At 35.5% G+C, this 23,369-nt stretch overlaps 4 protein-coding genes and 2 non-coding genes across 10 annotated transcripts; all 6 read left to right on the top strand.

Annotated features, from left to right (window-relative positions):
• On the top strand, positions 6,930–8,831 carry LOC109714991 (alkane hydroxylase MAH1-like). Its single transcript, XM_020239768.1, has 2 exons — positions 6,930–7,433; positions 7,545–8,831. Exons 1-2 carry the CDS (start codon positions 6,973–6,975, stop codon positions 8,689–8,691), a joined length of 1,608 nt encoding a protein of 535 aa, XP_020095357.1. The 5' UTR covers positions 6,930–6,972; the 3' UTR covers positions 8,692–8,831.
• On the top strand, positions 12,653–13,388 carry LOC109714810 (alkane hydroxylase MAH1-like). The gene has a single exon (XM_020239516.1). It carries the CDS (start codon positions 12,669–12,671, stop codon positions 13,386–13,388), a length of 720 nt encoding a protein of 239 aa, XP_020095105.1. The 5' UTR covers positions 12,653–12,668.
• Positions 14,037–14,110, top strand: TRNAI-AAU. The gene has a single exon. It is a non-coding gene; the product is annotated as a tRNA-Ile (tRNA).
• Positions 15,381–15,454, top strand: TRNAI-AAU. The gene has a single exon. It is a non-coding gene; the product is annotated as a tRNA-Ile (tRNA).
• On the top strand, positions 15,889–17,662 carry LOC109714746 (54S ribosomal protein L19, mitochondrial). Of its 5 annotated transcripts, none has more exons than XM_020239446.1 (3): positions 15,889–16,104; positions 16,249–16,317; positions 16,754–17,662. In XM_020239446.1, the coding sequence occupies exon 3, from the start codon at positions 16,756–16,758 to the stop codon at positions 17,218–17,220; it is 465 nt and encodes a 154-aa protein (XP_020095035.1). In that variant the 5' UTR covers positions 15,889–16,104; positions 16,249–16,317; positions 16,754–16,755; the 3' UTR covers positions 17,221–17,662. The 5 variants fall into 5 exon arrangements, with proteins under 5 accessions (XP_020095035.1, XP_020095033.1, XP_020095034.1 ...); XM_020239444.1 differs by having other exon boundaries at positions 16,740–17,662; XM_020239445.1 differs by having other exon boundaries at positions 16,244–16,317; positions 16,740–17,662.
• Positions 18,807–21,672, top strand: LOC109714892 (coiled-coil domain-containing protein 115). The gene is made up of 6 exons (XM_020239622.1): positions 18,807–19,067; positions 20,017–20,149; positions 20,399–20,536; positions 20,629–20,687; positions 20,971–21,058; positions 21,169–21,672. Exons 1-6 carry the CDS (start codon positions 18,858–18,860, stop codon positions 21,282–21,284), a joined length of 744 nt encoding a protein of 247 aa, XP_020095211.1. The 5' UTR covers positions 18,807–18,857; the 3' UTR covers positions 21,285–21,672.

The raw sequence follows: 23,369 nt of genomic DNA, 5'->3' as shown, positions 1-23,369 counted from the left end.
AGATGACTTAGCAGGTGCCAAACAGTAATAATAGATTTTAATAATAATAAATATTTATAGAAATATTTTTAAAATAAAATTTTTTTAGATATTTGAATAAGATGTTTTGAGTATTTTAAAGATAAATATTGTTTATTTTGCATTTTTTAATATAGTTTTAGAATAAGAAATTTTAAGTTCAAATTCTATCAAACTCTTAAATCTTTTTCAATATTTTTTTAAATATCTCGAACCCAAATGTGACGATTAATTCTCTAGCAGTTTAAGCTTATTAACACACTATTTTTTTCAAATTTTTTTTTTTCAAATGTCTAAAATGGATGGTTTTCTATGGCAACTTAAGCTTTTAAAAACACTTTTTTTATTTTTTCCATTCATTAACAAGTTTAAGCTTTTAAAAGCACTTTTTTTTTCTTTTTTTTTTTGGTTACAAACACTTTTTTTTTTATTTATTTGGTGAAGAAATATTTATGGGTCTCGTTGACAATAATAATAGTAGCCTGATAATATAGATACACGTAACATCACAGTAGTTAAGCATCCTTTATTTCCACGTCAGCGTTCATGCTGACATTATTGAAGCCGCTTTTTTTTGGATATTACGAAAATATTCGGAAGTTTCTTCTCAAACAAATAGATTGAAATAAATATACAAATGTACAAGAACGATATTTTCTAAGCTAATTATTTTAATAAATGCAAATATAATTATAATATAGTGTTATTTAAAGGCACCATTTGACTATTATGATAACGAGAATTAATGTTCTCACAGCTATTTTTAATATTATAAGAATAAAAAAATTTCATTTAGTCAAAATTTAAATTATGACTAAATATAATGCATCTGTTCTGATAATATTAAATATATATAGCTTTGTAAATATTAATTTTTTATGATAAATTTGAGATATATCTAATGTGATGTATTTTTATCTTCCGATTAATTAAGATTTTAATTTGTAGAATTTAAGTATGTGTGTTTTGATTCAGCACGTAATATTTTTGGCACGATATTTCGAAGTCGGTGATTATACAGTAAATGATTTTCTTAATTTTTTTATTATTTTTTTTAAGATCAGATCATGATGATGCATGTGATTCAAGTCCTTTTAATTGTAGCCGCAATTAGGTGGAAGTGTCTTAATTAATAAGGGGCTGTACGTAAAAGTGGGCACAACATGCATGCAAATGTGTTCGTTTTATAATAAAATATTAATAATATAACAAAAGGATTCAAGTTGCCGCATTATAAAAATTATTATTAATATATAAGTGTTAAATATAAAATATTAAAAATATGTATTTTTTTCAGTTTTTTTTTACAATAAATACACCATAAATATCAAAATATAATTCTTAATTAGTAAAGAGTATAAGTGGGTTTTACATGAAGTAACCCACTTATTCAACTAAAAAAAATATTTAATTTAAATTTAATTTTTGAAGTTGGCATTGTAATGTAAAATATTAATTTTGAAATTTATATTAAACTTTTAAATTGAATCTAAATTGAACTTTTAATCTTAAAGACAAATTTTAATTTTTTGATTTAAATTGAAATTTTAATTAGAACTAAAAATTATTTTTTAAATTTATGTTTATATTTAAAATTGAATTTGATTTATAATTAAGTTTTAAATGTGTTTTTGAATTTAATTTACAATTTGGTTGTAATTGAAATCCAACTATTATTGTAAGCATTTGAAAAGGTAACAGTATTTTTAGTTGGAAAAATCGGTTTTGTAAACCAAAAATTTTAGACAAGGCCAATATTCTTTAAATAGGACCTAATGAATGTAACTATATTTCAATAGTAGTCACTCTAAATTTCTTATTAAATCTAAACATCTATTAAGAAAATAAATGATCAGATTTTATAGTATTGAAGTGTTACTCAAAATATTAAAATTATTATTTTGAGTATCTTTAAGTTTTTAATTAATAAGGCATATAATTCTCCCCTCTTCTACGAAAATATTATGACTTATTTACTAATTATTTGCAAATCACAATTATATTATTGTCTTAATTATTATAATTTACTAGTTTATATGCTCTCTTTTTGACATACAATATTGATGTATTGTAATCCCTGCGTATAGAGGCATTTAGCAAGGAACAAGATGTACATAAATTTCATATTCCTTTTAGGTGACATGGATTAGAGCTAATCCCAATCTCTTGCTGTTACATATATAAGTCGTTGATTCGATCCTCCAAGCTTTGGTATTATATTCTAATGGGTTTAATTTAAGGCCAATTTGAATAAAAAATTTATTAGCTTATAGATTTTGTATAAATAGGCCACCGGTTTAGATTTTACATATTTAGATTTTCAAAAAATTGACTAAAATAATCTTCATTCTTTTTCTCTCTCTCTCTTTTTTCTTTCATTCTTTTTTTTATTCTTTCTAAAGAGGGAGGAGCGATTTTCAAATTCTCTCTCTCTTTTTTTTTTTTTCTTTCATTCTTTTTTTTATTCTTTCTAAAGAGGGAGGGGGAGGCAGAGACAGAGACAGAGACGGCCCGCCTCGTCTCTACCCCACACACCCTCGCGGCCCGCCTGTGCACTCTCTGCCCTCCTCGCCTTTGACTTTGCCAAGGCGGCACCACGGCCCCCTTTTTTTTTTTTTTGTCTCTCCAACCCTTCTCCACCATCTCCGTGACCTTCCATAACGGTATGGCACCACGTTCTCTTTCTCTGCCTTCACCTTCCATCTCCATTGCAGTAAATTTTTCACCCATCAAATCTACTTCTAAGAATCTGCCGTCTTTACCACCGCCGTCGACGACAAAGAGAAAGTGCCTCTGCCTCACCACCCTCTTCGGAGAGAATAAAAAAAAGAACGAGAGAAAAAAATAAAAATATTTTGGTCAGTTTTTTGAAATATTCGGACCCAATCTGCAAAACTCAAAATGATAGCTTATTTTTGCAAAATCTAAAAACTAATAAACTTTTTATGCAAATTGACCTTAATCTCATGTGGACTCAATTATAGATATCAATGGACGTGGATACCCGAAATATTATCCGAATCCAAACCCGAACCCGAACTCGAACGGGGCGGGTTTACTCGAGCTAAATGAATATGGATTCGGTTATGAGTATAGAAAATAAAAACCCGACGGATATGAATACAAGTATGAATTTTGTATTTACCCGATCCGAATCCGAACCTGAACCCGAACCCAAATAAATTATATATATACATAATTTATATTTATTTATTTATATAATATATAAAATATTTAATAATTTTTATTCATTAGATCTTCATCTAACGATATGAATTTTTAAAACCCGCCGGGTTCGAATTTTAATTTCATTTCTGTGTTCGGATTTTCAAAAATATGACCCGTTGACATCTCTAGATTCAATGCACTAGTGTTAAATTCGCACTGAGTATGATGTTTTTTTTTTTTGTTTGAGAGAGAGAGAGATAAAGATAAGTAGCATACTAACATGCCATCTGTTTCGTTTATTTTTTAAAATAAATTTAGTTGAAAATATAAATTAAGTAAAGATTTGAATTTGAAAATATAAATTAAGTAAAAATTTGAATTTAAAATTTTGAATACCAACTATTAAATTCTTTGCTACTTGAACAAGAAACAGCAGGTCACTGACTACAATGCTATCACAAGTCTTGAGGGAGTACATGCACGTGTTAGCACTTACCTATTAAATATTAAATATAATAAATAAAAAGGCCCCGTTCAAAAGCTTAGTTAGTGCATGAAAACACGGTTGGTTGAGCATAGCACCGTTGTGCGCCATTTATTACAACCTACATAAATTGTCCACTTCGATACAAAATAAAAAAAAAAACTTAAAAATGTCTCTTCCTACGATATCTACAACAGAATTAGATTATAGGGACACATGTTTGGAACACTTTTAAGTAAGTGTTTCATTTATGCTAAAACTTAAAAAAACATCTACTAATGCCTAAATATAAAACCCAATCCAACCAAAAATAAAAGATTACTCTACTCAACCCACCATACCTAGTCTATTTGGCCCGATTACAAATAGAAAAAAAAAAAAATCAATTATCATCTTTTCTTCTCTCTTTACTCAATCCATTGAAATTCTAGACGAAGAGCTTTTCCTGTCGTCCTCCTTCGCCACCGCAGCCAACGAGATAGAGTTTCGACGGTTGCTAAATGCTTAAATAAGTGTTGGTAAATTAGTAGCACTATTTTAGGTTATAGCGACACTCTTTAACTGTCACTATATACCTAGCGACCTCACATATAGCAACACTTTTTAAAAGTGTTGGTAATTTTAGCTAGCAGCACTTTTTTGACATCTACCTATATTTAAAAGTGTCGCTATAGACCGTTTTTATTGTAGTGGATTTAACATATCGATAATTTATATTTTATAGTTTAGTGTTATATCTATTTGTAACTTCCGTATAAATTAGTTCTATCGTAAAAAATATAGCAAAGTATTATATTTTTATAAATTATAAAGATATATATATTTAAAAATCCTATCATCTATGAAGTACTTATGGAAAACTTAATTACAAATTAATCAAAATTGCTCGTGATTTTTGCATGCATGTGAATGTTGTCACCTGTCAAAATTATATATGATGCATGGATCTTAAGATGATCCGGCGGTTTTAAAAATATAAAAGCTCAATTCAATATATATATATATATATATATATATATAGTTAGGCTACTATACTATCTATAGTATCGAGCTCCGGTACTATAGTATTGGTTTTCGATCTTAGGGCGTTCAAATCAATGATCCACACCGTTAAAACTAATCTAGGGTATTTAAAGTTACTAGAAATAAAATTTTATATTTTTTCGACATAGTTTACTTTATGATCAAACTATTTCAAAATTGTCAATTTTCAATGGCTATTATGACAAGTTTGGAGTTTAACGGTGTAGAAGAATCTAAATTTCTTCAAATTTTGATAGAAAATACTTTAAATATATAGATTAAGGTTAACATTCTTGATTTTGAATTTAAAAGTCCTATACTTAAATTTTAAAGATTATTCAATTTTCACCGTCCATTTTGATATAATTTATTTACTAAGTAAACGATATCGAAAAAAACTAAAATTTTATTCCTAAGAAATTCATATACCCTAGATCATATTTAACGGTGTGGATCGTTGATTTGAACGCCCTAAGATCGAAAACAAACACTATAGTACCGGAGCTCGGTACTATAGATAGTATAGTAGCCTAATTGTATATATATATATATATATATATATATATATATATATTACTATACTATCAATAGTACCAAGCCCTTGGTACTATTGAGTTTTCGGCCGTTGGATAAAAGGATGTGCGGTTAGGATGATAGTTGTCCCTTAGGGTTGAGTGGGTGGTTGGTTTAATAGTATAATTTAACGGGTGGAAATGATCAAATGGTAGATCTAATGGTAGAAAACTTAATAGTACCAAGGGCTTGGTACTATCAATAGTATAGTAGCCGGACTCTATATATATATATATATATATAAAACTATTAGGAGTACAGAGATCTTTGCGCTCCTAGGCCATTTTTATAATAGAACTTTTGAATCAATTATCGATGAAACTCCGATAAACTTGATTTAACGTATTTGAAGTATTTAGAGAATATTTTTTGTGATTTTTCGATATTATTTATCTAACGATACAAAAGGACTCAAAATTAATAATTAAAAATAAAAATCTCACAAAAGTTATAATACAGCACAAATATTTTCGATAAGAGATATTAATTTTGTTGTACTTATATGCAACGTATGTTTGAGTACAGCCTGAATGAATAGAGATTTGTACTAATTAAATATTCTGAATTAAGAATAATATAACAATAACAAATATTTTTGCAATTTAATGAAAAGTATGATCTTTCGATTGAATCTTACTGTTTCTACATATATGAACATTATAAATGCGTAAAGCCTTTGTATTTGTAGATTGCCATTTCCTAAATTAAATTTTCAATTCTGATTTGATTAATTGCACTATTAACTATTTCTTCAATTCCCAGTATAATTATCTCGACTACTTTTTATTGAGTTCCCAATCTTTTATTTCATGCGACTAAATCTATTTTTGTTTATTTTGATTAATAATTTTTTGTCATTAGAAATTTGCTAAACTGGACGAATGTATATTAAATTAATTGCATGCGCATTCGTCTACGTTATCACGAATCTAGCTAGAAGTTGGCTGGTTCACCTGATAGAGAAGGGACAGCTAATTAATTTATTTAAAGCATATGGACACTGCACTCAACTACTCATTTTAATTGTAACTTAATTATATAATATAAAACTTCAACCAGCACCTCTATATATCCGAATAATAATAATAATAAAGGGATCTATTTCAACATGGCTTAAATATATTTGACGTGGTCTCTGCAGGCTCCACATGGCATTTGGATAGCTTTTGTTACGTATGAGTCACACTACAAGAAAGTTAATATTTAAAAGCATTCGTTTCGCTATTTAACCATGCTTAAAAATATTTTAAAATAGTTTACCGTTATATTTAAAAGTGTAGGTAAATGAAGGGTCGTGATATATATATATATATATATATATTGACGTTCATGCAAAACGTCAGTAAATATATTCTGGTATTTTGAAATATCAAACATTTTTAAAATGTCGAAGCTTAGAGTGTCGAAAAATTAAAGAATAATAGTAAAGTTTATTATTCAATAAATTTATTTGGTAATTAGACAGTTCATGATACGTTTTAAAATGTTAGTATTTATAATATTATAAAAATATTTGGGCTCCCTGTTATTTTTAAAAAAACATTATTATAATGAAATTTTCTTGCAAAGAGTAGTAGCTTTTAGTTGAGGAGTCCCTAGCAACTACAATTTTCATCTATATATACCACCCTCGCCCAACTCTTTGTTCCTCACCCTACTCTACACTTAACCCTCTCCCTCTTCAACACACACACACACACACAATAATGGCTTGGGCTTGGTCATGTGTGAACTCACTTAGCTTCTTCACTAGTACTACTACATGCGCTTCACTGGTCCTCCTCCTTATCCCCCTCCTCTCCTTCCTCTTCCTCCATCTCCGCCGCGTCAACCGCTGCAGCGTCGTCCCCGTGAATTGGCCGGTGCTCGGCATGCTCCCCGCCGCCCCGGCCCACCTCCACCACCTCCACGACCACGGCGTCCGCGTCTTCGCAGCGACGCGCTGGTCCTTTGCCTTCCGCGGGCCCTGGCTCCTCCGCATGGACATGCTCTTCACCTGCGACCCCGCGAACGTCAACCATGTCTTCAGCACGCACTCCGCCATCTACCCGAAGGGCCCGGACTTCGCCGACAACTTCGAGATATTTGGCGAGAGCCTGATCAACACCGACGGCGAGACGTGGCGCGCTCAGCGGCGGATGATCCACAACCTCATGACCAGCCGCAGGTATTGCATGCATATGCAACGTCAAAAAACACGGTCCTCTAATAACTTAAACCTGTCTGTCATAGACACCAAGTGTTTCAGATAGTATAATATTTGGTTGTTTCACAACAGGTTTAGATGTTACGAGCTCCGCGCCAGCCGCGACAAGGTGGAGAACGGCCTCATCCCGCTTCTCCGCCGCTTCGCCGAGTCGAACGCGGCGGTCGACCTGCAAGACGTGTTCTTGCGGTTGACTTTCGACACGACATGCGCGCTGGTCCTCGGCGTGGACCCCGGCTGCCTGTCTGACGGCTTCCCGACCGTCCCGTTCGCCAAGGCGCTGGACGTCGCCTCCGAGGCCATCTTCTTCCGGCACGTCGTTCCGAAAATCGGGTGGAAAATATTGAAGTGGCTTGAAATAGGGAGAGAGCGGAAGCTCGCGGCGGCTGCGAGAGTCATGGATGCCTTCGTTGACGAGACGATCGCGGCGAGGAGGAAGCAGGTGGAGGCCATGAAGGAAGGCGAGGCGGTCGAGCAGGCCGATCTCCTCACAACGTACATGCTGCAGTCGGTCGGCAACCGGAACTCGGTCGAATTCGTCGAGTTCGATGGTTTCCTCCAAGCCAACGCGAAGAACCTCCTGCTCGCGGGGCGCGACACCACAGCTGCCACCCTGACGTGGTTCTTCTGGCTCCTGTCGAAGAACCCCGACGTCGAGGAGGCGATCGTCGAGGAGCTGAAGGCGAACTGGCCCCGACCGGCTTCGGAAGAAAGCACTCCGTTCGACCGCGAGGCGCTCGGAAAGCTCGTTTACTTGCATGCGGCGCTGTGCGAGTGCCTGCGGCTGTACCCGCCAGTGGCGATCCAGCACAAGGGGGTGTCGAGGGCCGACGTGCTGCCGAGCGGGCACGCGGTGCGGCCGGGGACGATGCTGATATTCCACCTGTATTCCATGGGGAGGATGGAGGGGATATGGGGGGAGGATTGCATGGAGTTCAGGCCGGAGCGGTGGATCGTGCCTGGGGGCGGCAGCGGCAGCGGTCGCGAGATAAAGCACGAGCCGGCGCACAAGTTCTTCGCGTTCAACTGCGGGCCGCGGTCGTGCCTGGGGAAGGAGATGGCCTTCAACACGATGAAAACGGTGGTGGCCGCGATGCTCTACAATTTTCACGTAGAGGTGGTGGAGGGGCATGTGGTGGAGCCAAAGCTCACTATCATACTTCACATGAAATATGGGCTCATGGTGAGGATAAAGAAGAGGGATAAGAGTTCGTGGTAGAGTATATATTTATATAGAGTTAAGCGCGCTTTGGTACGTACTTTTAACGGCATAGGAGTATTTGTGCTTGTAAGTTTTTATCTGTCAAGTTGTCTCAAGATTCATATAAAGTTATTAACGATATGTTCTGTTAAATCTTCTTTGTTAGTAATATATGAATTTTGAGACGTTCGTAATGGTTAAAAAATCACAAACACACTCTCTCTCACTAGACTCAATGCATGCATGCATGGGTATATGTATATAACGTAAAGCTAGAATCTTTCTAAAAGTAAATCAGACTATTTGCTTGTGCTCATTTCAATCCACATGGTATTAGAATCCACGATCAGTATCGTTAATTATAATAAAAATTATTCGAGCTTCGTAGATACCAAAATTTATAATTTTTTAATATTATGTGTTTATGTTGTGATTAAGCATTCTTAAGTTTACTTTACGATAGCCAATAAAAATTATTAATTTTTAGACTCTTTGAATATCAGGCAGATGATACCGTCAAATTATGAAATTTGAAAACCTAAAAAGTTCACATACCGTGAATCAATTTCCACAATGCCGGTCAATGATCTCGATATTCTATTACTAGAAATGACGCAGATGGTAAATGAACATATTGTTGTTTGTTGTACGGTATTGAATATATTTTCTAAATATTACTAAATATAAAAGAATATTCTTAAATATTAATTTTCTTGTAGTGTGTAAAGTGCCATATTTTACAATCCTCTCATCTTCGAAGTACTAACGGAAAACTAAATTACAAAGTAATCAAAATATGACCATGATTTTTTGCATGCATGCATGTTAAATTGTGAGCTGTCAAAATTATTGTGTGCTGTCAAAATCAGCTGGTGAAGGAGTGGGATTCACTGCTCTCAGCTACCGTTAAATTGTGACACATTGTGAGCTGTCAAAATCAGCTGGTGAAGGAGTGAGATTCACTGCTCTCAGCTAGCGTTACGTGATCTCTACCTGTACTTTTTTTTTTTTTTTTTTAGGGGCCCGAGTTGCCCCACTCTTATAGCCTAGTTCATCTTCCCATTGAATGAAGTGGGTAGCGTGCTACCTTTATCTCAAAAAAAAAAAAAAAAATTATTGTGTGGTTTCTAACTAATTAAACTCACCTACATGACTTTGGATGTTTTTTTTTTTCCTTTTTTTGAAAGATTACTCTGAGCATGTGTAATGTGTGTACTGTGGTACTCAAAATTGGGTATATATACTCAAAACTCATAAGTGGGTGTGTTAATTATGAGCACTTCCCATTAATTATTTTCTTGTTGTGCCATGCAGTTCTAAGTACTATATTAATTAGATCTTAGATATATATAATTTTATTTTGCATGGGTTTTTTTAAAAAATTTCCCTTTTTTCTACAATCAAATTGATTCATTAACTCATCAATTGTACGTGCGTTACATACGTACCAATTTAGAAGGTTGAACGCTAGCTAGGTTGAATGCATAAGAGATTTGCACTAATTAAACTGTCGTATCATGTGAGATGATTAATCGAGAATATTCTACATTAAGAATAATATAATATTTTTGTACTTTAATTCGAGATATGAACTTTTGATTAAATGTTCCTATTTCTACATAAGAAAATTACAAATATTAATTATAAGCAAGACTTAATTTCTCGAATTATTGATGTGTTCATTAACTAGCTTACATGTGCATGAATCAATTTAAGCTTAATTATTGCATATTTGTGCATTAATGCTTTATTAATGTATATTTGACATTTCCTCAATTTTTAATTCAGATTGATTAATTGCACTACTAATTCCCATATAATTTTTTTTTTTTTTTTTTTGAGAGATAGGTAGCACGCTACCCGCTTCGTTTATTTCATTTAGAAATAAACTTAGCTGGAAATGTGAATCAACTAGGATTCGAACTTGGTACCTCAGATACCAACCACCAAGCCCTTTACCGTTTGCTCTAGGGACGGTCGGTATTCCCATATAATTATCTTGGCTTTATATTGAGTTCTCAATCATTAATTTATTTCATGCAACAAAATCTTTTTTTTTCATTCTGATTATAATTTTTTGTCATTAAAAATTTGCTAAACCGGACGAATATTAAATTACGATCGTCGACGTTACCACAAATCTAGAAGCTATAGTTCATCTGAATGAGAAGGGCAACTAATTTATTTAAAGCATATGGATACTATACGCAACTACTCGTTTTAATTGTAACTTAATTATATATTTCAACCAGACCTATATATCCTAATTAATATCAGCAGAATTATGGAAATAAAATAATAATACTAATAATAATAATAATAATAATAATAATAAGATGTATTTCAACATGGCTTGTATATATTTGACAAGGTCTCAGCCTCCATCTGGCATTTGCTGGTAGGTTCTACTACGTATAGTAAAAAAATACAATTAGAAAAATATGATGGTTGTATTTAAGAATATTTTTTGGGTATTTAACGATAGTTAAAAGCATTTCAAAATAATTAATTTACTATCATATTTCAAAGCGTGAGTAAATAAATATTACCATACCGATGCTTATGCAAAACATCAGTAAAATATATTCTGACATTTTAAAGTATCAAAATTTTTAAAAATTTTGACCTAAAATGCGAAAAAATTAAGAATAATAATGAAGTTTTTTATTCAATAAAATTGTTTGGTGAATAGACGGATTATATAACGATGCTTTTAAAATATCAATATTTATAATATTGTAGGAATATTTGGAAACACTTTTTTCTGAGTGTTATTTAAAAAACGTTATTATAATGAGATTTAATTTCTTGTAAAGAGCAGTGGCTTTTAGTTGAGGAGGGCCTAGCAACTACATTTTTTATCTATATATACCAACCTCACCCAACTCTTTGTTGCTTACCCTCCCCTAAGCTTGAGCTAATCACTTAAACCTCTCCCTCTTCAACACAAACACACACACACACAATAATGGTTTGGACTTGGTCATGTGTGAACTTAGTTAGCTTCTTCACTAGTATTACTAGTACATGCACTTCATTGCTCCTCCTCCTTATCCCCTTCCTCTCCTTCCTCTTCCTCCACCTCCGCCGCGTAAACCGTCTCAGCATCCTCCCTGTGAATTGGCCGGTGCTCGGCATGCTCCCCTCCGCTTCCGTCCACCTCCACCACCTCCACGACCACATCGTCCACGTCTTCGCCGCAACACGCTGGTCCTTCGCCTTCCACTGGCCCTGGCTCCTCCGCATGGACATGCTCTTCACCTGCGACCCCGGGAACGTCAACCACGTCTTCACCACGCACTCCGCCATCTACCCGAAGGGCCCGGACTTTGCCGACATGTTCGAGCTGTTCGGCGAGAGCCTGCTCAACACCGACGGCGAGACGTGGCGCGCGCAGCGGCGGATGCTCCACAACCTCATGACCGACCGTAGGTACTGCATGGATATGTAACATCAAAAACACGCGGTCCTCTAATAGGTTAAACTTGTTATAGACACCAAGTGTTTCAGATAGTATAATATTTTCTAGTAGCTTCAATATTTAGAGTAATTGGTTATTTCACAACAGGTTTCGATCTTATGAGCTCCGTGCCAGCCGCGACAAGGTGGAGAATGGCCTCATCCCGCTTCTCCGCCACCTCGCGGAGTCAAACGCGGCGGTCGACCTGCAAGACGTGTTCTTGCGGTTGACTTTCGACACGACGTGCACACTTGTCCTCGGCGTCGACCCCGGTTGCCTTTCTGATGGCTTCCCAACCGTCCCGTTTGCGAAGGCGCTGGATGACGCCTCCGAGGCCATCTTCTTCCGGCATGTCGTTCCGAAGATCGTGTGGAAGGTACTGAAGTGGCTTGAAATTGGGAGAGAGCGAAAGCTCGCGGCTGCGGCGAGAGTCATGGACGCCTTCGTCGATGAGACAATCGCGGCAAGGAGGAAGCAGGTGGAGGTTGCGAAGGAAGGCGAGGCGGTCGAGCCGGCCGATCTCCTCACGACGTACATGCTGCAGTCGGTCGGCAACCGGAACTCGGTCGAATTCGTCGAGTTCGACGGTTTCCTCCAAGCCAACGCGAAGAACCTCCTGCTCGCGGGGCGCGACACCACGGCCGTCACGCTGACGTGGTTCTTCTGGCTCCTGTCGAAGAACCCCGACGTCGAGGAGGCGATCGTTGAGGAGCTGAAGGCCAACTGGCCCCGACCGGCTTCGGAAGAAAGCACTCCGTTCGACCGCGAGGCGCTCGGAAAGCTCGTTTACTTGCACGCGGCGCTGTGCGAGTGCCTGCGGCTGTACCCGCCGGTGGCAATCGAGCACAAGGGGGTGTCGAGGGCCGACGTGCTGCCGAGTGGGCACGCGGTGCGGCCGGGGACGATACTGATATTCCACCTGTATTCCATGGGGAGGATGGAGGGGATATGGGGGGAGGATTGCATGGAGTTCAGGCCGGAGCGGTGGATCGTGCCGGTGGGCGGCAGCGGCAGCGGTCGCGAGATAAAGCACGAGCCGGCGCACAAGTTCTTCGCGTTCAACTGTGGGCCGCGGTCGTGCCTGGGGAAGGAGATGGCCTTCAACACGATGAAAACGGTGGTGGCCGCGATGCTCTACAATTTTCACGTAGAGGTGGTGGAGGGGCATGTGGTGGAGCCAAAGCTCGCTATCATACTTCACATGAAATATGGGCTTATGGTGAGGATAAAGAAGAGGGATAAGAGTGCTTGGTAGAGTCTACTTATATAGAGTTAAGCTTCTGTGATTTTAATTGCACCGGTGCATTTTATGCTTATAACTTTTTAGTTGTTGAATTGCTTCAAGATCTACGCAGAAATTTTAATCTTTTTTTTTTTAATACTGCATGAATCTTGAAGCATTACGAAAGCTAAAAATTCACAAACATGTTAAAAGTCGAGAAACATGCATGCATGCATGTGTGTACTTGTGTATATGTATATAAAATAATGTTAGAATATTGTTAAAAGTAAATTAGACCATTTGTGTGCATTTTCATCAAATTTAATGATGATATAATTCGAAATAAACTTAGCTGCAGAAAAATGTAAAGTAATCAAGTTTTGAACTTGGAAACAGTTTTCCTAGAGACCGTTGATAATATAGTTATAGCCACTTCGATATTTAGAACAGAAATTGCAAAAGGATGAAAAATACCGAATCTGATATAGTAAAATACTTGGAAAAAATTAAGATTAAATGTGATTTGAGTCAAAAAAATCCCACTCTATCTCACCATACTCACGCCAAATCATAACTCTCTCCTCTTATTCATTTAGGACTCTAAATTTTCGAGTCAAAATTACCAAAAAGGCTTTATAGTCTTATTATTCATTAACTTAGTAATAAATATTTTATTAAATTGGCCTATTAGCTCAGTTGGTTAGAGCGTCGTGCTAATAACGCGAAGGTCGCAGGTTCGAGACCTGCATGGGCCATTTTTAAAATTTTTTTCCCTTCAAAAGTGTTATCTTAATTTTGATAGTATTTCATTACAACATTTAAATGTGCCATTCAATTTTCTACCCATTATTTATCTTATCATTTTACCAGAATTTTTTTTGTAAATCTCAACCTTCGTGCTTTAATGTTTGGGCAAAATTTAAGGTAATCCTTTAATTTAAAACTGTACTAATTATAATAATGTTAGAGTCTCTAGATTAAATTTCACTAAATATAACAACTTCAATTGAATGAAAAGAGAAATATCATTTTGCCACTCCGTGGCTCGAAAATTGTATTTAACTACTATGTAGTTATCAAAAAAATTTCTTTTACTATTCTACTTNGATTGTGCCGGCGGGCGGCGGCAGCGGCAGCGGTAGCGAGATAAAGCACGAGCCGGCGCACAAGTTCTTCGCGTTCAACTGCGGACCGCGGTCGTGCCTGGGGAAGGAGATGGCCTTCAACACGATGAAAACGGTGGTGGCCGCGATGCTCTACAATTTTCAGGTAGAGGTGGTGGAGGGGCATGTGGTGGAGCCAAAGCTCGCCATCATACTTCACATGAAATATGGGCTTATGGTGAGGATAAAGAAGAGGGATAAGAGTGCTTGGTAGAGTCTACTTATATAGAGTTAAGCTTCTGTGATTTTAATTGCACGGATGCATGCATTTATGCTTACAACTTTTTAGTCGTTGGATTGCTTTAAGATCTACGCAGAAATTTTAAGTTTTTTTTAATATTGCATGGATCTTGAAGCATTATAAAAGCTAAAAACTCACAAGCATGTTAAAAGTTGAGAAACATGCATGCATGCTTGTGTGTACATGTGTATATGTATATAAAATAATGATAGAATATTTTTAAAAGTAAATTAGACCATTTGTGCGCATTTTCATCAAATTTAATGATGATATTAATTAGAAATAAACTTAGCTGGAGAAAAATGTAAAGTAATCAAGTTTTGAACTTGGAAACAGTTTCCCTAGAGACCGTTGATAATATAGTTATAGCCACTTCGATATTTAGAGCAGAAATTGCAAAAGGATGAAAAATACCGAATCTGATATAGTAAAATACTTGGAAAAAATTGAGATTAAATGTGATTCGAGTAAAAAAAATCCCACTCTATCCCACCATACTCACGCCAAAACATAACTCTCTCCTCTTATTCGTTTAGTACTCGAAATTTTCGGGTCAAAATTACCAAAAAGGCTTTATAGTCATATTATTCATTAACACAGTAATAAATATTTTATTAAATTGGCCTATTAGCTCAGTTGGTTAGAGCGTCGTGCTAATAACGCGAAGGTCGCAGGTTCGAGACCTGCATGGGCCATTTTTAAAATTTTTTTCCCTTCAAAAGTGTTATCTTAATTTTGATAGTATTTCATTACAACATTTAAATGTGCCATTCAATTTTCTACCCATTATTTATCTTATCATTTTACCAGAATTTTTTTTTGTAAATGTCAACCTTCGTGCTTTAATGTTTGGGCAAAATTTAAGGTAATCCTTTAGTTTAAAACTGTACAAATTATAATAATGTTAGAGTCTCTAGATTAAATTTCACTAAATATAACAACTTCAATTGAATGAAAAGAGAAATATCATTTTGTCACTCTGTGGCTCGAAAATTGTATTTAACTACTATGTAGTTATCAAAATAAATTTCTTTTACTATTCTACTTGATGAAAACTTTTTTGATTTTAAAAAAGTAAAATTATAGAATATTTAAGTGTATTTTTTTGAACCACTAACGAGCAAACTAGTGCTTCTGAAATATTAAAAGTAGTTATTTGATGCGGGTCACGGGGCTCCTTGAACAAAATTTTCCGGTTCAAATGGTTTAGGCCCTTTAAACCCCTATCTAGGGTTTCTACACGAGAGCGAACGAAACCCCGATCCCCTTCGTGCATCTCTCACCTCTCTTGCGAATTCGACGGCGCCGAAACCTCGCTTCTCGATTCCAATCTAAGGAGCTTGAGGTAATTGTAGTTCTACTAAGAATTTGATTCGATTCATATTAGGTTTAAATCCCCAATTCCCATTCATGTAACCTTTTTTTTTCTTTTTTTTTTTGTTTTTTTTGGTGATCTGCTTCCTATTTGATGTGCAATGCGTAAGCCAAGTGTACTCTGTTGGAGTATAGAAGGATTAGAATCATCAAGATTGGATTTTGCACATTAGAACAGGGATTTGTAAGCTTTTACGATCTAATCTCATGGAATAAGCTCTTACGAAATGCTCGAATCGGTTTCAGTTCGATTTACGTGTAGTATTGCTTCGGAATCAGTTCGAAGAGAGATTGAACTGGCTTTAGGTTTTGGTTTTTATCTGAAAACCAAGAGTGCCCGCCACCAGTTCGATTAAAAAACTCTACCAAAGAAAACTACTTAATTGTTTTTAAAAAAAATTGTAATATTTGTTAACCCTATTTGCTGTAAATTTGTGATGTGCTGCTATCAATCTGAAGCGCAGAGTTACAAATTACTCATAAATCTTTCGGGCTGTTACTTTCATTCTTGAGTAAATTACCATGTGAATGGATAGAATTTTGATCTGTACTTAAAAAAAAATGGTGTGGAAATGGAGAATTTTGATTGAAGTGTTTTGAATCTAGGTTTTATAAATCAGCTATGGCGACTCTCAAAGATGTTGTTGCCCGGCGGCCCATCGCAGCCACGATACGGCTCACCGTGCCAGCCGGAGCTGCCCGGCCAGCCCCACCTGTCGGGCCTGCGCTCGGTCAGTATCGGCTGAACCTAATGGCCTTCTGCAAGGACTTCAATGCGAGAACTCAAAAATACAAGCCGGACACGCCTATGGCCGTCACCATTACGGCTTATAAGGACAATACATTTGAGTTCACCGTCAAGTCACCATCGGTCACGTGGTTTCTTAAGAAGGCTGCGGGGATCGAGTCAGGCAGCGGCCGGCCGGGCCACACGGTCGTCTCCTCCATCATGCTCAGCCACGTGTACGAGATTGCAAAGGTGAAGCAGTCCGATCCGTTCTGCAAGCACATGCCGCTCGAGGCCATCTGCAAGTCGATCATCGGCACGGCTAATTCGATGGGCATCCAGGTCGTTAAAGATCTTTAAAAGATGCTGTTTCGGATTATTCCTCATTAAGTTATTTGCATCTCTTGGTGGTTTTGTGTTGTGATGATCGAGAGAAAGAGATGCTCCATTTTCTAGTTGTCGACAATCAACTAATCAATATATATTGCTCATGTGATCATGTTGTCTTATGAGTTTGTGTATGTTACTGGAGTTGGTATTAGGAGTATGAGAAATATGAGTCAATCGAGCAAATAGCGTCTTGATATATGAAAACTACACTGAACTTTGAATCTTCGAAACTGGCTCATAATTTGACTGAAAATATGGCGGGTCTGTATTCGAATATTCATACATTACTGCACAAGTTAATCTTTTGTTAGTAACCTTGAACAAGTTTTTGAGGTTTTCTTGTAAATTTCCGTTGTAGCGGATGATTCTGGTTTGCTAGTAAAGCTTTATCCAGAAGTGTTTTTCGACTCTTCATGCGACATTGCTTCTCTTCACACTTCATAGTTGTTTGCTTTCCCTTTCATGAATCCTGTATAATGTATTATCATCCTAGTATCTCTTGTCGGAAGGGTGATGAATCTAGTATGGGAAATGCTATAAACTAAGAGCAAGAGAAAGGTAGAAGCTTCTGAGGGCATGTTTGGTTCACTTATTTTAGATTATGAAATCGAAATGGAATTTATTGATTTCGATAGTTGCCGTTTGTTTTATAGAAATTCGATTTCGATTCCCATTCCACTCCGGAATAAGAATGACCAAATTTATTTATGATCAAATCCGACTTTGAATCCTGGATTAGCTCATTCCAAAGTAAATTATTTAAAATTTTCTTTCACCACCACCCACCCTCCTCTCTCTTCGTCACTTTTTTCTCTCTTAATCAAGATTTTCATTTCAATAATAAACCAAATATTTTTAAATGATTCATCATTTCATTTTCCATTCCAAAACAATCCAATGTCAGTTTTCATTCTATTCCAATCATGAACGGAACATGCCCTAATTGTTTGCAAGCCACATGTTAATGGATCTTCATAATCATTTGTAATTTGACACCATGTCCTGTAAAAGATGTTTGATCAGATCTGTTTAGTTCTCCATAGGTGTGCATAAAACTGCTGCAGAACTGTTTTCTGCAGCCAAATTCTTTCTAATGGAAGGAAAACTACTGTGGTATAAATTTAGAAAAAGTTTTTTTTTTGGTGTTGTAGAAGGGATCAAAATGGAGAGAAAAGAGATTGAGAGATAGAGGGGACCTCGCAAAAAAAAGTTGGGGGAAAAAAAAAAAGAAACAGCATCTTGCTTCCTGATGAGGGATCAGTTACTTCCACATCGTTTTCGGCAATGGAGCATCTGAATGAAAGATTGATTCTTGAGACGTTTATATTATCGTTTGCCTAATGACCAAGTATTGTCAAAGTCATTTTATATTAGCTACTTAAATGGTAGATAAATAATTTTTAAAAAAAATCATGAAATCTAAAATCTAGAAAGTTTAAATTTTTGCTGATTGTTGCTGGTAAATTATAACTCCATAATAACTTGATTCCATAATGGGCCCTGTTGCGGCCCACTTTGGCCCATTTTCTAATTTAGTTGTGATAATTACTCCATTCACGCACACTCCACCTCGCACCTCGCACACGCACCGCACTTTTCCGATCTGGATGCCGGAGATGGACCAGATCGTCCCCGTCCCTCGCGAGGACGAAGACGAGGATGACGGCGCCGAAGAAGAAGCTACAGAAAAAGTCGGCACCGAATGCAAACCCGGCGCCGACTCCGAAGAAGGGGAGGATGAGAAGGTTTTGAAGTTTCTCGACTCTTTCGACGCATATCTCGTTCTCATCGATTCCCTCTCTTCCGCTCTTCGCCAGGTACAAAAATTTTTAAAAATTTAAAATTAAAAAACCCTAGTTTTCGGGATATCTTTTCCCCCAAATTTTCATGTAATCGCGTTAATTTCTCTTTTGCAACACCCAAATCGCTAATTTGGATGGAGTTTTAAGTCAAATTTTCCTTTATTTGCTTTATAAGTGATCTTTTTGTTTTTTCATGCTTTAGATGCAATTAGTTACTTGCATAATGCAATTCCTAATGAAATATTCGAATTTTGTGAAAAAAAAAAATCATTTTGTGTTGTTTATTATGTTTTAATCACATTGCGTGGTTTTGTATTGCTAATTAGTAAGATTTGTAAATTGCGCATAATCATAATTGAGGCAATCATTTCCTTTGCGGCGATGCAGTGACGTAGGAAGTAAATTTATATTTTAGGGTAAAGAAAGATGCATTGATTGGTTTAGTAATCCATAACTTAGAAATTTTTCACATCAAGTTGTATGAATTGCGTCAAAATGTGAGCTTTTTTGGGGATTTAACAACCTAAGGAGAAAAAAGAGTAAAAAATAAGATAGTAGAATGTGGCATGGTAATGAACATTTGATGGTGTTTATATTGACAAAGGTGAGCTCTTAAAGGTTCGTCATAACTGTGTTTATGGTGGCGATTATGGTGGCGGCGATGTTATTTGGTTGATTATTACGGATATATTGCGATTAGGGATTCAATGGATGGCATAGGAAAAAGACCTAAACCTTTGTCGCGGCGCCAATAGTAACCTTTTTCAAATGTAAATATCCAGTCTCTTTTCATAGTTAAATTCCTCATTATTATCACTTGTTTATAAAGTTGAAGCCATGGTGGATTTTGTAAATTTCCAACTTTTTAATCTGGAATGTTTTAGCATGTGAAAAAAATAAAATAAAAAATGTTATGTTCCTTTTCATGGCTCCATCAAGAGGCTTCAATTTTCTTTGTTAGCAGGGATGGCTGGAACTGGCCTGTGCTCGCCATTCTATGGGTTCGTCACGCATTTCGAGCGCATTATTTGATCATAAAGTACGATCTGCTGCCACCACCCTAAAAGTAACCGATTCACTCGATAGTTCTCTTTCAGGTGATTTATGGTTTTTTTTTGGGCCTGGCTTGAATCTCATCCTGGTATCTTCAATTTCGGCATTTTAGTCCGTCAATTTGTATTTTGATTGTTTCTGTAATATCGATTGATTTTGAACTTGCTATTTCTTCTCATTCAACTTTCTAAAATCCTCTAATAGGTTGCCGTCAGCGCTATAAAAAAATTAGTCAGACTATAGTTAATGCACCCATACTATATAACTTACGAAGATCATTTGTCATGATTCAGAACCAAATCCACATTTTACTCTTTCTAAATGGGGTACGCAAGAAGATAGGTGTTCTTCTGAGGAGATAGAGCTAGATTCAATGCAAAAGAAGTCTAATCAGTCGCAACTAAGGCATCGGGCAGCATCCAATATCTTGGGTATTTTTGCAGTTTCCTTTTTCAATCTCTTTCAGAATCTGATTGTCGGTAGTGTTGATTTATACAGATTATTGTGTGTTCTTCTGTTTTAGGTGAAAGGGAGGAATCTAACTCGTCTGGAAACGGACCTCAACTTTCTTTTTCCAAAGATGTGAGTAGATCCTTACTTTTTTCTTCTTTTTTTTGGGGGAAGGAAATTGTATCAAAACAAGAAGTAAATTCGATGATAGTTATATTATGGAATTTCTCAATAATAGATATGAACTTTATAAAATATGATGTATCCACATTAGTGGTTTAGTTTGTTGTACATCCCCGAATCAGTCTACTTCCATTTTCAGCCATTTATAATCCACAACATGCATGATCATAGTTTCTATGCAATATGCCTTTTTCTCAATATATTTTCGTAACACTTCTTATTTTGTACCCAGGTCCAGAAAGAGAGGGCTAAATCCCTAGCAGTATTTGGAACATTGGTTTCTCCAAAACTTCGCACAGCTCAATCTTCATTTGAGACAGGTTTTTCTCCCTTTTTCTTTTGGTATCCTCTCAAAATTTGTTCTTTAATCTACATCTTATGTAGTATTCTCTCTCTCTCTCTCTCTCTCTCTCTCTCGCGCGCGCTGCAGCATTGGAAAGGATAGTAGAGATGGCAAATGCGAGATCAGCTATGCTCTCTGCTTTCACTCAATTGCAACTAGAAGTGAAGGGTTCTGAAGATACTACTCGAGAAGATACTGTTTAAACATTTTTGTCCACATTTGAATTAAAAGAATCATACACACATTGCTAAGTAAATTTGTTGTTGATGTAACTTCACTACCCTCATCCGAAGCCTCTCTATCATTGATCACTTTGTTCGATAAGATGATTGTAGAGTATTTAAGCCTCTACCCAAATCTATTTAGGAATCCTTCGTTGTATTTTTCAGTTCGTAGAGAGTTGCAGATAAAGAGTTGTAAGTTTGTGTCCATTTGACTCTGCTTCTGAAATATGCAGAAGTTCTGCATTTGGCAAACAGAATAATTGGATTCTCTTCTGGACGTCATTAACATTGGCAGATTTAGTTGTTGAGGGTTTCTTCAAACAATGATGAGCTATGATGTCAAGTTGCCGATGTGCCCTGAAGATCACTCATTGTCTCTCTCCTTAATTGCTTTTTAGGTGGTCAAATGTCATCTTATAATCTCCTTATTGTAGTTTAAGATGGTTGTTTTTGTTATATTTAATGTTCTTCACTGTTGTATTCTTTGTTGAATGACAACTTTAATCTAAATCATTAAGGCCTCGTTAGATGCACCTACTTTAGACTCTAAAATCTGAATGTGTCTCACTAATTTCGGTAATTGTTGTTTGTTTTACAGAAATCGAATTTCGATTCTCATTCCACTCTAGAGTAGAAATGATCCAATTCATTTCGGGCTGAAGTAAACTAAAAATCCTCTTCAAAATTCTTACTTACAAATACCTTCTCCTATCCTTTAAACAAAATTCTCTCTCAAAATCTTAGGTGTCAATTTTGATTTATATTTTAATAATGAACCAAATGTTTTTGGATGATTCGTTATTTTATTTTTTTATTTCAATACAATCTAATTTTATTTTTTACTCTCGTTCCAATCAAAAACCAAATATACTCAAATTTTGAAGATCGATCCCACCGTTAGGTGGAACATATAAAACAAAAGAAAGCAAATATTAGAGTAAAAAGTTTTAAAATTCAACTATTCCTTATTTTGTTTTGAAAAGTAATACTTTAATTTCCACATAACAACAACCATTTATTGGAATTCAAATCATCTCACAAAAAAAAAACCCCAAAGATTTTTCATTGCGTAACTTTAATATCACGCCAACTTATAGTCCTAATTTAATTTTGCTCTTATTCTCAAAGCTAAAACAATATAAATCAAAAGCTAAAGTAAGTGATTAATGGATAAACTTGTAAGAAGGATAACATATAATATGTTTGGCATACAATTTATGAATCCATCCCCATAATTTGGGGTTTGATTGTGATTAACTAATTAATTAAAGAATTAGTGGTGGCTAAGAATAAGAATTTGGTTATTTTTAAATTTTCACTAAATGATGAGTTTGGCAAAAAGAAATTCCCATGGGTGCTCTATTAATTTGTACTATCCTACTTGGGCCAATATATTAAAGTGTTGCAACATTAATTAAGACTTTTAAACTAGAGTTGTACTACAAAACCCCCTCAACTATTACCTTTTTTGAAAAAGATCCTCAACATTTGTTTTAATTTTTAAACAATACCTACACAACCTCTAATTTCTTTGATTTAAGTTGGGGTATAAAAGTGAAGAATTTACGTATCTAAACTATATACCATTTTGATTCGACTATTTAATCTTTCAAAATTTTGATGTTAGTATTCTACATTTCAATTTATTTGATATAAATTATTTGATGACTTTTTCGTCACAAAATTTAAACTAATAACTCATTTTAACAAACTTATAGTTACATAAATTGCATAAAATATGCTAGTTAAGCTCCTGAAGATATATAAGGGATTCAAAATTTGAAGTAAAAGAGTTATTAATTGGCTCAACTCAAATAAATTAAAGGGAAAAAAATCAAAATTTTGAAAGGTCAGAATCATTGGATCAAAATGACCGATAATTGTGGTAACTTTATACATTTTTACTTTAAGTTATATGACTAAATTAAGAATTCGAGTATTTTGTTAAGTTAAATTATTCTATTCACTATTAATTATAAATTCATTACAACTTTACTTACTAAATAGAGATCAGAGTCATTAAATTTAGTAAAATTATAATAAAATATAGTAAGAAGTGATTAG

The sequence above is a fragment of the Ananas comosus genome, linkage group 9, assembly GCF_001540865.1.
Source record: "Ananas comosus cultivar F153 linkage group 9, ASM154086v1, whole genome shotgun sequence".
Lineage (NCBI taxonomy): Eukaryota > Viridiplantae > Streptophyta > Magnoliopsida > Poales > Bromeliaceae > Ananas > Ananas comosus.
The sequence above is the reverse complement of the archived record's forward strand: the minus strand, read 5'-3'. Positions and strand labels throughout refer to the sequence as shown.

Bases quoted from the DNA above. Each gene is read 5' to 3' on its own strand.
- LOC109714991 (XM_020239768.1), top strand. From the start codon at position 6,973: ATGGCTTGGGCTTGGTCATGTGTGAACTCACTTAGCTTCTTCACTAGT. The intron at 7,434-7,544 runs GTATTGCATGCA...GTTTCACAACAG, and splicing joins AACCTCATGACCAGCCGCAG to GTTTAGATGTTACGAGCTCC.
- LOC109714810 (XM_020239516.1), top strand. From the start codon at position 12,669: ATGCTGCAGTCGGTCGGCAACCGGAACTCGGTCGAATTCGTCGAGTTC.
- LOC109714746 (XM_020239446.1), top strand. From the start codon at position 16,756: ATGGCGACTCTCAAAGATGTTGTTGCCCGGCGGCCCATCGCAGCCACG.
- LOC109714892 (XM_020239622.1), top strand. From the start codon at position 18,858: ATGCCGGAGATGGACCAGATCGTCCCCGTCCCTCGCGAGGACGAAGAC. The intron at 20,537-20,628 runs GTATTTTTGCAG...CTTCTGTTTTAG, and splicing joins GGCAGCATCCAATATCTTGG to GTGAAAGGGAGGAATCTAAC. The intron at 21,059-21,168 runs GTTTTTCTCCCT...CGCGCGCTGCAG, and splicing joins TCAATCTTCATTTGAGACAG to CATTGGAAAGGATAGTAGAG.